Source organism: Macrotis lagotis, chromosome 2, assembly GCF_037893015.1.
Source record: "Macrotis lagotis isolate mMagLag1 chromosome 2, bilby.v1.9.chrom.fasta, whole genome shotgun sequence".
Taxonomy (NCBI): domain Eukaryota; kingdom Metazoa; phylum Chordata; class Mammalia; order Peramelemorphia; family Peramelidae; genus Macrotis; species Macrotis lagotis.
In genome coordinates, this window is record NC_133659.1 from 334,815,266 (window position 1) to 334,828,292 (window position 13,027).

The 13,027-nt window shown below is 46.3% G+C and overlaps 1 protein-coding gene across 7 annotated transcripts in view; it reads left to right on the forward strand.

Moving 5' to 3' along the window:
- The first annotated feature begins 62 nt into the window (after window positions 1-62).
- The window catches only part of LOC141515490 (uncharacterized), a 48,637-nt gene continuing 35,672 nt past the window's right edge, over window positions 63-13,027 (forward strand). For 2 of the 7 annotated variants that reach the window (XM_074227108.1, XM_074227106.1), the window contains exons 1-3: window positions 63-1,292; window positions 2,929-3,075; window positions 4,127-9,198. In XM_074227108.1, coding sequence (XP_074083209.1) covers window positions 9,119-9,198 — 80 coding nt within the window. In that variant the 5' untranslated portion in view covers window positions 63-1,292; window positions 2,929-3,075; window positions 4,127-9,118. Of the gene's footprint in view, window positions 1,293-2,928; window positions 3,076-4,126; window positions 12,930-13,027 lie in introns of those variants that run through there. The other 5 variants (XM_074227110.1, XM_074227111.1, XM_074227109.1 and 2 more) reach the window with 3 other exon arrangements.

Consider the following 13,027-nt stretch of genomic DNA (forward strand, 5'->3'; position numbering starts at 1 on the left):
AACGCGAGGCGCGGCGCAGGCGCCGGCCGCCTCCGCGGGGTTACTTCCGGGGCACCCACCTGGCGCCGCGCCCCGCCCCTCCGGGCCGACGCAGCGCGCAGGCGCGCGGGACCTCAGCCGCGTTGGGCTCCCCGAGCCCCCCGGTCTTGGCCGCCCCTGGAGCCCTCTTTTGTCAGCTGGGGAAACTGAGGCAAACGCAGGCTGGGTTAGAGCCCAGCCCCGCAACGGGCATCGCCGTGGCACCTCCCCCCGCTTGGCCCCCGGGCCAAGGCCACTCAAGCTCGTGCCCCCGGAGCCCCCCGCGGCCTCGGCGCCCCGAGGACCATCGGAGACACAGCGGCAGCAATCACGGTGACGCCGAGGGACTTGAGTTCGAATCCTGCCCCAGTTATTTGGGGGCTTGGCACTTGATCTCCGTAGCCCTCTGTTTTGGCGAGGCTCACCCGAGGCAGCGTATGGGATGCTTTGCAAACCTTGACAAGACTGCGAAATGTTCACTGTTCCCGTTTTCTATAAGAATACGTTCATTTCCCCTAATTGGCCACTCCCGAGTCTGTTTTGCATCAGGAGCCTGGGACCTCCAGACTAGCCCCGATTTCCCTTTGGTTGCCAGAGGCCTGGGCAGCCCCTCTCGCCTTCCCCTTCCTCCGTACCCGCAGTGATAGCCCAGGCCTGTTGACAGCAGGGCAGGGCCGTCACCTTCCGGCTTCTCCGGGATGTCCTGGCAAGGTCTGGCCCTTCCAGCCGCTGCGCCATGCCAGGCTTCTTATCGGCCCGCTGACCCGGAGCTGGATTTCTGAGCTATCTGAGAGGCCTGAGGACCTAATCTCCATTCTCTTGGGTCGGGGCACTTGGAATATTTACTTTTTTTGGCTCTGGGGACGTTCCACTCAACTGCACTGTGTTTCATCACAAGCCAAGACTTTAAGGCCTTATCTGCTGGGGCATGTGTAAGACCTGATTCTGCCACTCCCTTTCTCCTCTGGGGCCTTGTTGGGATACAGAGATGACCTTGGACTCTGGGAGGCCTGGTCAGTGAACCAGTCAGTCTCCAAGTACAGTCCAACAAAAACCTGTGACCAGGACCCAAAGGACCCTCCTTCCCAAGCTGTGACTTGGTCACAGCAAGAAGAATCACTTTGACCATGGGATCTGATGAACTTCTCCTGAGGCTCAGAGCAAGTGGTGGTCTCTGTCCCCCGTGTGGAGAGGGACTGCCTACACCTGTGACACATACCAGCTGTGGGGCTGAGGGCTAGCCTTCCCATCTCCGAACCTCAGCTTCCTTCTCGGTAATATGGGCATAACAGTCCTTCCAATCCTTCTCCTACAGCCAGGGCCAAGTGCCTTGAAAACATTAGAGTGTTGTGGAAATGGAAGCAGAGACAGCAGCAGCTCCTCTGGTAACATCCAAGAGTGCCCAGAAGTTATCACACCAAGGTGTCGCTCCATGGTCTTGGTCTCCAGGTGTCTAGAGGGAGAGGGGAGAAGAGAAGCGAAGAGGAGCCAGATCAGGCTCTGCACATCCACCAAGATAAACTCTGCTATAGAGAAAAGGGAGGCATGGGAAGTCTTCATGGAAGAGTCAGGGCTTCCTTCCTGATGTCTGCCCCTGGGTTCTTCTCTTCTTCCTCCTTCTTTCCCTTTTATTCTTCCCCCACTCTTCAGATTGCAGGACTTGGAATTAGAAAGACTTGAGCTTGAATTCTGACTGGATACTTCCCAGCAGTGTGATTCTGATCGAGTCACTTTGTGTCCTCTTTCTGCCTCAGTGTCCTCATCTGGAACTTGATGATGCCCACCTCCCAGTTTGTTATGAGGCCTCAGGCTAATATTTATAAAGTGATTCACAGATTTTACAATGCCCTAGAAATAGGATCTGTTCTCTTTCTCTCTTCCCAAAATGGTAGACAACAGATTGGGAGCATGTGATAAGGAGTTTGGGGGAAACCAAGCTAACTTCTGATTACGGCCTTTCAACATCCTACCTTCTGGACCAACTGACATAGAAGTCCTGGTCCTACCCCGCCTAGCCCTCTACCTGCAGTTCCTACCAGCATCCAGCAGATGGCTCTCTCTTTCCTTTTTTCTTCCTTTCTCCCTTTCTGTTTGTTTCTTTTTCCTTCCTTCCTTCCTTCCTTCCTTCCTTCCTTCCTTCCTTCCTTCCTCTCTCCCTCCCTCCCTTCCTTCCTTTCTTTCTTCTTTCTTCCTTCCTTCCTTTCTTTCCTTTTTTCTTTCTTCCTTTCTCCCTTTCTTCCTTCCCTTTCTTTCTTTCTTTCCTTTTTTTCTTCCTTTCTCCTTCCTTTATGTTTCTTTCTTTTTCCTTTCTTTCTTTGTTTCCTTTTTCTTTCTTCCTTTCTCCCTTTCTTCCTTCCTTTTTCTTTCTTTCTCTCTTTCCTTTTTCCTTTCTCCTTCCTTTCTGTTTCTTTCTTTCCTTCCTTTTTTCTTCCTTTCTCCTTCCTTTCTGTTTCTTTGTTTCCTTTTTTCTTTCTTCATTTCTCCCCTTCTTCCTTCCTTTCTCTCTTTCTTCCTTCTTTCTCTCCCTTCCTTTCTCTCTTTTTTCCTTATTTATTTCCTTTTTCTTTCTTTCTTTCTTTCTTTCTTTCTTTCTCCCTTCATTTCTCTCTCCCTTCCTTCCTCTTTCTTTCCTTTCTTTCCTTCTTTCTTTTTTCTCATTCTTTCTTTCCTCCTCTCTCCCTTCCTTCCTTTCTTCCCTCTTTCTTTCTTATTGAATTTAATGAGACAGAGAGATAGATAGATAGAAAAGGAGACAGAAAAAGAAAGAAACAAAGAAAAACAACACTAGGTCTGTTGGGACAGTTTGTTAATTTTTTACTTTGTAAAATAATTTTATGTGAGAAATATAATTTGAGTTGCTTTAAGAATTTGGTACTTTTGAAATAAACTTGTAACCTGGTTTTATTTTAGAGTGAAGAGTTGGAAGGGCCCTAGGGTTAGCCCCGATATGGCCTTGGTATTCAGAAAACTCATCCTCTCTGAGCTTCAGTCCTGTAGATTGGAGTGACTGCCCTGGCTGGAGGGGGTACCAGGGAGGCTCAGCAGGACCAAGGGCTTGTAAGTACTTTGTCTTTTCTTTGACTGTCTGGAACTCCAGCTATAACATACAGTGTATGTTGTAGACATTGTTGCTGTGTCCAAATTTTTATTAATGGACTTACATGTGTTTGATTTTGTTTTAAGTTATTAAAAAGTTTAGGAATCTTGGCAAGGACTATGAAGCAGCCGTGAAACTGACCAAGAGTCCATGTGGCACTTGACCTGTGGCCTTGGTTCTTCTGAGATGGAGTCCAGCTTGGAGCCCAGCATATGATGGTCTAAAGACTGAGTTCTGGTTCTAAAACCTAGGGGCAGCTAGGGAGCTCGATGAATAGAGTGCCAGGCTTGGAGTCAGGAGGATCTGAATCCTAATTTGACCTCAGACACAACTGTGTGATCCTGAGCAAATTACTTTATCCTGCTTGCCTCAGTTTCCTCCTCTGTAAAATGAGCTGGAGAAGGAAAAAGCAAACCACTCCAGTATCTGTGCAAGAATACCCAAATGAAGAGTTGGACATGACTGCAAGATAACAAACAGAAAAGATCCCTCCCAGCCAGAAAAGAGATTGGGGGTAGGTGGGTGAGAGGAGGGACAATGTTGGCAGAGCTGGGCTTAGGGAGCACATCTCCCTCCTCTGTGTTTGTGAAAATGCCCAGACAACCCTGGCAGATTACATGAGCTTTCCTTTGTCAACACTGTAGCTGTCAGTTAAGGCCCCCTGTTCATCAAGTAGGTTCTCAATCAATAGACAAATATTTACTGGGAGAGAGAGATGTGGGGTTACCCTGGCCCTGGGGGCCTGGAGCCCAAAGGTAGAGCCCCTGGTTTCAAGGGAGGCCCCTTGCAATTAAAAAGTACCCTAAGTGTGGAAGCTAGGCTTAGTATTATTATTATTAAATAGATTTTTCTTTATTTCATTAACTATTTCCCAATTACATGTAAAAAAATTTCACATTCATTTTTTAAATCGAGCCCCAAATTCCCTCTCACCTGTCCTCCCCTTGCCCACCCCTTGAGAAGATACATGTGAAGTCATGCAAAACTTACTTCTTTTTTGTTTTTTTTTAGATTTTTGCAAGGCAAACGGGGTTAAGTGACTTGCCCAAGGCCACATAGCTAGGTAATTATTAAGTGTCTGAGACCAGATTTGAACCCAGGTACTTCTGACTCCAGGGCCGGTGCTTTATCCACTATGCCACCTAGCTGCCCCTAAAACTTATTTCCATTGTAGCCTTAGGAACCCTCAAGTTTCCAAAACCCTATTTTTGCCTTTTTTTTAGGTTTGTTTTTTTTTTTCAAGGCAATGGGGTTAAGTGGTTTGCCCAAGGCCACACAGCTAGGTAGTTATTAAGTATCTGAGGTCAGATTTGAACTCAGGTCCTCCTGACTCCAGGGTCAGTGCTCCATCCACTGGCCCACCTAGCTGCCCCTATTTTTGCCTTTCTTTGATGTTGATGATGATCTCTACATTCTGTCACTGGAAAGAAGCTACATGTCTACACCTCCCTCATGATCACAAATAGAACAAATGGAATCCCTATCCCCAAGACAAAGCCTTCTAATACCTGGAGACAGCTGGAATGTCTCCAGTACCCCCAGTCTTCTTCAAGGCCCTTCACTGGTTCTTCAGGGTTTTTTGACATCTCCTAATTATTGATTTATAATGGCAATCCTTGTGGCAACTATCTAGGGAGATTCTAGATCTACTGAGTCACAGACCCCTTTGGGATCAACATCAAGTCTGGGACTGTGTGAGCTGAGCCACAGAGACCGAGGACATCTTGAAGAGGTCAGGTATATTGGGGAGAGGGAAACTCATAAAATTCTGCAGGAATTTTCCTAATCCCCTCTGCTATGGAGGAGAAACTGAGGTACAGAGAGGGATTATTTAAAGGAATGTACATTTTGGAGCTAGAAGATGAAATGATTTGCTTAAAACACCATGATGTTTTCAGCTTCAAACACCCCCCCCAAGCTGCCTCCCCTTTTCCCCCCCGACACAGAGAGGGCATAAATCTCAAACTGAGGTCCCCCCCCCAAGTGTATTAAGGAGGTTCTCTTGCCCTTCTCAGGTTTGGAGGATAGAGATGCGGTGACCTGGAGATAGTTCTGGGAACGTGTGATGTGAACAGAAACTGCTCTCCTTGGAAGCAGACACACCTACAAACCGAAACTCTTGCCAGTTTTTGTTAGATTGTCTCCTGGAGATGGGGAAAGGGATAAAAGGGGAAAATGAAGCCCTCGGTTCTCCTGTTATGACTACAGCTGTTGCCAGGCATTGGAGCAGGGCTGACCAGACATGAGTCTTCTCCTCCAGCCCTTTTCAGCCTGGTACCACCTGGCCTCAGAGTATTTTCCTGCCCTTTGCACCCTCCCACGCTCCTACCATACTGGAGGAGGACACTCTGTCTCCAATGGGCATTGGGTTTTCACACGACCGTGCTTTTGTTCAGGCCTGTGCCTAGAATGCCATCCCTATGTATCTTCACCTATTGAATTCTTAGGTGGCGTGGATAAAACACCAGTCCTGGAATCAGGAGGACCTGAATTCAAATACGACCTCAAACACTTAATAATTACCTAGCTGTGTGACCTTGGGCAAGTCACTTAACCCCATTGCCTTAAATAAAATTTAAACAAAGAAAAAGAAATCCCCAAAAGGGTTGACAGAGCATTGGATTCAACTAAAATGACTGCACCCTTGTCTTTCAAAGCCCAACTCAAAAGACCAGCAATTCCCTATGGCCTTTAGATAAAACCCAAAGCCTGAAGGCATCAAAAATCCTCCATAACTCAAATCCAACCTTTCTTCTTCCTAGGCTTTGTTAGCTTTTTCATGTTTTCCACATCCCATCAAACTGGACGTTTGTTGGCTCCCAAACTTGGCCTCTCTCTCCCATTGTAGTGCAATCAAGAGGTCTTTGATTTATTCCCTTCTCATTTTTGTCTCTGAGCATTCTGCTCATCCGTGAGGGCTCAGCTCTCCACCAGGTGGTCTCACTAGATCCCTGTAGCCCAAAGTGCTTTTCTCAGATTTCCTTTGGGCACTTTGGGGAGCTCTTTGCCCCATCTTTCATTACAATCCTGTATCTTGTGTCCAGGTGCTATTTCCCCAGTAGAATGGAAATTCCTTGAGGGCAGGTGGTTAGCAGGGTATAGGCCTTGCTTTTGTCTCTTAATCCCCAGTTTCCAGGGCAGTGCCTAGTACCCAACAGCCACTTGTCTTGCCGGAAAATCCTTCTTCAGTGGGATATTCAAAGTTTCCCCCACAAGTAAGGGTCCCACCTGATTCTGAAGAGGGAGGCCAGGGAGCTTCAGATTAATTATATAAGTGGTTTAATAATCAAAGTGATATACTTACATTGGGACAGTCTGAGGCAGTAGCTAGATAACATATTGAATTTCCTGCAAAGTTCCCTCAAAATCTTGTAGTAATTATAGAAATCAGACAAAAGGAGGAGTGATAGAGTATAATAATGTGGATTGACTGACATTTTGGGGTTTCTGCAACTCAGCACTGGCCTTGGGTCCCAGACTCCAGGGTGTCATATCAGTGTTGCTTTGTCTGGAGTCCTGGACATCTGAGGCCTTGTCCTGGTCATTTACTGGTCAAGTCTTGGTTATCTCTAGTCAGTGTGCTTTCTTTTGACTTATAGTAATCTTGGTTAATATTATTTATACCTTCCATGGATGGGGAGTTTTATATAATTATTATTATGACTTTCACATACAGAAATTTTTACTAGGAAACCCACATTATTCCTGGCTTAGGGATTCACATTCTAGCTTTCTCCAGTAGGGATCCCACACATACTGTCTTTCAGAGGCTTTGAGTGCCACACTAATAAGTTTGCCCTGTTCCTTTTGCTTCACTGACAAGGACTCCATATCATCATTATTATTATTATTATTACTTTCACTTAAACTTTTGCTGGGGACCTATGTTATTCATGAACTTTACTGCTAGAGACTTTTGCTAGGAAATCTACATTATTTCTGGCTTAAATGATTCACATTATAACTTTCACCAATAGGGACCCCATGGACTTAATAAAAACTTGCCCAATTGATGCAGCTCAGCTTGAATTTGAACTAGGGTCACTATGTCTGACTCCAGACTTTGGGGCTCACCTCCCCTGAGCTGCTGAATGGGGTTAGGTCTCCTTATTTCAAAGGACTTTGCTCCCCCCTCTCCCTTTTTTTATTACCATATAATCTCTGTGATATGAAAGGTAAACACTTGGCCAGAACCCCATTCCACCCCCACTACCATGAGACAGATAGGAAACAGCAGGGAAAATGGTAAGTAAATACTGGGGAACATTATCTGAAAGGCGGGCAGGAAGGAATGGCAATAGCAAGCAGTTAGGAAGAGTTTCTGTCAGGTGACTTCAATGATTTTCTCTTGGGGAGGTTATTTCTAGATAGGTCATATTTTCAGGGGTTCAAGGTAGAATGGAAGGCAGTCTTGAGAGACTCACTGGCCCAGTCACTTGCCAGAACCTTATTTTCATTTTCTGAAACTATGACAAATGCCCAGTCAACTGATGTGTGGTGTCCAGGGCCCTTTTGGGTGTGGGCTAACCCAGGGTTGGAGAGGGAAGAACAGAGACTGGGAGACCAAAGAGTAAATAGATTGGGGGTCAGTACTGTACAGCCTGTACATCATAAAATCATGAGGATACCCTATTTCAAAATGAAAGTCATATAATTAAACTGCATAGTAAAGTAAAGGATAAATCTCCTCCACAGACACACAGGTTACCACACAACTAGTGTAAAAGGGCAGCTGTGGGTGAGTAGGGGATTGTATCAAGAGGGATTGTCTAAGGCAAACATGGAGATGGCCAAGGTGCAGGGAATGACCATGGCCAAGTGGCTTGGTGACTGAGGGTAATGTGGGGTGCTGGAAGTGGGATCCCTGCTGGGCCACCTTCCTTGACTATGATGCTGCCACTTATTGCAGGAGGTGCTGGGGTTATCTCTTGGTTGTGTGATATCATAGTTAGTTGTCAGCTCCCTTCTCTGCTTCTAGTCTTCAGCTCGAACCTTCCCTCTGCTGGGCTGCCATCTTCTGGTTCTCTGCTGAATTTCAGCTGCTGTGTGGGAAGGATCTCTCAGCTCTTTTAGTGTCTAGCCCCAGGGGCCATTTCTGTACTTTATAGAGTCTGCCCTGGAAGAGCCAGCTCTCCAGGAAAACCTTTGAGGCACTATTTCTGAATAGTAAGTGCTTTTGCTTCTTCTCTAAATTTGATCTATTCTTTGAGCTAGGTGAGGCAGGAGATAGTAGGGAGAGCTAGAGGGACAGTAAGCAGGACCATAGACTTTGTGATGGAGAGTAATATGAAATGAAGAAGGAAAGGAAGGTTGGAGTTAGATTTTGGAGGGCCTGATTGAGAAGTTTATATTTTATCCTACAAACAAAAGGAAGCCTCTGTAGACCTTTGATCAGAGGAATGATATAACCAAACCTGGGCCTTACAAAAATGAATATGATAACTGAGGGGAGGATGGCTTAGAGAATGAAAAGGGTGGTGACTGGGAGACCAATGGAGAGGCAACAGTGATAGTCTAAGAATGGATGGTGAGGAACTAAACAAGGGTGGTGGCCTGGTCAGAGGAGAGAAGGGGACAGATGAGATCTGTGTTGTTGAATAACAGTCACCCATTTTTGTTTTTTTATTTTTTAAATTGTATTTATTTAAGGCAATGGGATTAAGTGACTTGCCCAAAGTCACTCAACTAAGCAATTATTGAGTGTCTGAGGCTGGTTTTGAACTCAGGTCCTCCTGACTCCAGGGCTGGTGCTCTATCCACTGTGCCCCCAGTCACCTACTTTCACAAAGACTCACACCCAAGCTCCAGGTCCATTAGCTTCTCCCCAGGGAGCTCAGCTATGCTGGTCTCTGCCATCACTAGCTCCTGATACTGGAATGGTAACTCAAACCAAAGACTATCCAGACTCTTTGAAGCAGTACAAAGGCAAGGGTCACCTGCCTCTGCCTTAACTAGATCCCATTCTTCCCATTTCCAGGCTTACTCATTCAATCTGAGCACAGAATGGCTTCTTGGCTCCATACCCTCACTCATCACTTTGGCTGGATTGAAAAAAGTAGGAAGAAGAAGGATGTATCAGGAAGGTAAAAAGATCACTTGGGTTCAGGTTGTATACCCAACCAAGGCAGCCTGAGATGAGAGAGAGAGAGAGAACGAGCAATGGTGGCAAAGTGGATAGAATACTGTAATTGGGATCAGGAAGAACTGAGTTCAAATTATGACTCACAAGTTACGTGACCTCATTCAACTAAACTCCTTGAAAGTAGGAATGAATGCTTTTGATTTTCATTGTATCCCCACATAGTAGACACTTAATAAATACATGTTGATTTGACTCAGTTTCCCCATTAAAATAGAAAAAATAATAACACCCACCTCCCAGGGTTGTCGTGATGATCAAGTGAGATAATATTTGTAAATGTTTTGCCAGCCTTAAATTGTATAAATGTTAGCGCAGATAATCCCCATGGGACAGGAGGCAGTCATAGGTGTTTCAAGGGGTCAGGTGTTTTTCAGAGTGGCCACACCTGGAGTCAGTACACCTGGGTCCACGTCCTACCTTGGACACTTACTTGCTGTGAGATTGTGAACAAATCTTTCAGTCTTTGAGCCCTGTGAAACTTTCTAAAATTACCAGTCAGAATCGAGTAATCCCAGGAGAGGGATTTTCCAACCAGGAGTTAAATCACTGGTCCTTGAGACATCAAGGTTACAAAGGCCTTCACAGGAATACACATGATCTCATAATCCTCACAGTATCACTGGGAGGTTGGTAGCACAAGGATCACCTTTCCATTTTTCAGATGAGGAAACAGAGGTGGAGAAATCGTAGGATTTTCTTTTTTCTCTCAGAAGTTTATTTTAGGAGGAAGTAACATTAGCACTCTCCTCCCCAGGTTTTAGATGGGGCTGTTCTAACCAGATAAAGGGGTGAGTTGGTCCCTCTCATTCTACTTTTCCTGGTGGCCCAATGGATGAAACACTCTCCTTGGAATCAGAATGGGAGTTCGAATTCACCCTCTGACACTAGTTGTATGACCTTGGGCGAATCACTTAACTCTGACTTGCATCCAGGGCCATCTCTAGTTGTCATGATTCATATCTGGCCACTGGACCCAGATGGCCAGATACTAAGTAGGTGACTTGGCACAGCTCCACCTCACTCAAATCTAATTCATATGTTTGTCATGGCATCCCCTCCCTGATGTCGTGGTCTTCGAGAATAAAGGACAAACCTCTTCATTGTACTTTTCCTGCCAATTCAATGCCATGGGGGCAGGGGCAGGGAAGAGATTCATCCCTTCCCGGGAGATGGCCTCCCTTGATATGGAGGGATCAAAGGATCTCAGCATTCTAGTCTAAGTTTCTTGTTCAGATGAGGAAAATGGGTCCAAGGGAGAGAAGTGACTTGCTGAAGAGCACTTGGGTAGTAAATGATATAATTGGGTAGAATTTGAATTCAGACCCTCTGCTCTTTTAGCTATACCCCACTGGTTCCTTGGGGTACTTGCTCCCAGTCACCTTCTGGTCCTGGAAGAGGTCATTCAACCTTTCCTGGAATTGTCTACAGTCATAGGACCTCTGAGTTGAACAGATGAGGGCAATTGAGGCACAGAGAGGTTAACCTCCTTGCCCAAGATCTCAAAGACAGCAGCATAGGATTTGAACCCAGGTCTCTGATTCCCAATATGGCTTCTACTAGGTCATATTGCCTGCAAAGTAGTTAACAGTAGTTGGTTAAGGCCTCAAACTCAGCTCTCCATTGACAAATCCAGTTTTTCTTCTCCAGCCCTTGGCTGCCTCTCCCAGAATCCTAGAGCCCCTCACAGCCATTAATACCCTTCAATAATGGAACTTTCTTACCAGGTTCTACCCATCATAAGGGCTACAAGAACTATTAGTATTTTTCTTTTTAGTTTTATCTAGGAATTCTAGACCTTGGAGATTTGTAAAGTAGGCTAAGTAACTGCCCAGAATTACTCATTGCTAGGCAACATTTGAACCCAGTTCTTTCTGACTTCAAATGCATAGCTCTATCCCCTGGATCACTGAGGTGCTCATTAAATAAGAAGTGGTCCCTGCTGCCAATCAATCACCTGAGAAATATTTCTTAGGTTCCTACTGGATGTACTCACCAGTGGGTATTGTTGACTTGACTTAGTTTCTCAAAATGAAAGTTTTGATGAAATCCCAGTCTCCTGGAGTCCCTAGATCAGGAGGAAGCATATTCCTTTGTTATTAATATAACTGCTATATGGAAAACTACCCTAGAAATTCATAACTTCATGGTCAAGGCTTAAGAGAGTCACAAAAGCTCTGCCAGGTCTAAAGGGGAGAGGCCATTGCTAACTAAGGCAATGACAGAAAACTTCAAGGAGGAGTTGAGCCTTGAGCTGAGGAGAAAGGGGATGATGATGATGATGCAGGAAGGTGGAGGGCAAAGACTTCTCCAGTCTGGATGAAGGAAAGAGCTCAATAAAAGCAGTGAGGGAGATATTTGTGGATGGATGAGTTATGGATTCTTGACAAGTTTGGATCTATACCTTGCATTTTGGGTTCTGGGTTCTGGAGGCAAATAGGGAGCCATTGAAAAGTTCTGAGCAAGGACAATACCCTAAGGAGAACCATATTATCAAGTGTGGTACATGGAAGGAGAGCTGGTTGTAGCATCAGTGAACCACATCCTACCTCTGCCATTTGTTCCCCTTGTGATCTGGGGAGGCTCCCTCACCCTTTTGGATCTAGGTGTAAAATGAGGGGTTGAACTAGATGATCTAGGGGATCCTTTGAGCCTGAAATTCTCTGGTTCTGAGGATAATAAGGTGAATTTAGGTTAGTAAATGGAGAATAGAGCTGTGGGAATAGGGAGCAGGTCATGGAGATGGAATCCTTGGGGTGGCTAGCCCTTGGGATGTGTAGCAGAGGAGAGGCCAGAGGGGCACCTCCATCCGGTAGTGGACATATGGAGAGCAGCCAGGGCTATGAACAGAATCAGGAGCAGGGGAAAGATAAGGGACAGAAGGTGAAGGGACCCTTGAGTTTACCATCTAAGGAGCTGAGAATGCCAACTTCAGCTACAATGAGTAAAGACAGAGCAAGGCTGAGTGTTTCCTTCTGAAGGAATATATAAGTTCTTTGAGAAAAAGGATGGCTTTCTTTTTGTCTTTGGCTATTTCTAATCTAGAGCCTAACCTATAGTCTGCCTTGATTTCTTCCCAGATTTATTCTTTTTTCTAACTATCTTTTTAAACTTTTGACTTCCATATCCTCTTCCCCCCTCCCCACTTCCCCCAACTGAGAAGATAAGCAATATGGCGATGCATTTTCTAAAAGAGGATTGATTGATCAGAAAGTGGCTGGGAGAGTTGGATAAATAAGCACCTACTCAGATACCAGACCTGGAGGGTCGAGGCAACTCCTATCAGTCACACGGGCATCAGTGTGACTCTGTGTGTGTGTGACCTTGGACAAGTCACTCCACCTTCCTGAAATGAGATTTTCCTTTTTGACTTAAGTCCATACTAGCTGTGAATTTTGAAGTCACTCGAAGCTCCCTCCCAGCTCTGCCCTTCTGGGTGCCATGGCCCCCTTCAGCTCTGCCACTCCCCATTCCAGCTTGCAGGCCGGCCTGCCATGCTCTGCTTTTCCTTCTCCAGTTCCTTCCCTGGGCTCCTGGGCAGGCGGGCGCGGGAACAAGCAGAGGCAGGACAGGGGCGTGGTGGGGGCGGGTCCCCTCTCCCCAAGTCCTGCCCCCCGGGCCTCAGCGGCCCCCAGCAGCCGCAGACAATAAACCCCACTTAGGAGTGACCCTGCGGTGAGTGGCTCCCTCTCCCTTCCTCCCTCCGGCCCTTGGCCCCCCAGGCCCCCCAACCCACCGGGCCCCGGGGAGCTGGGGGGCAGCAGACCTGACTC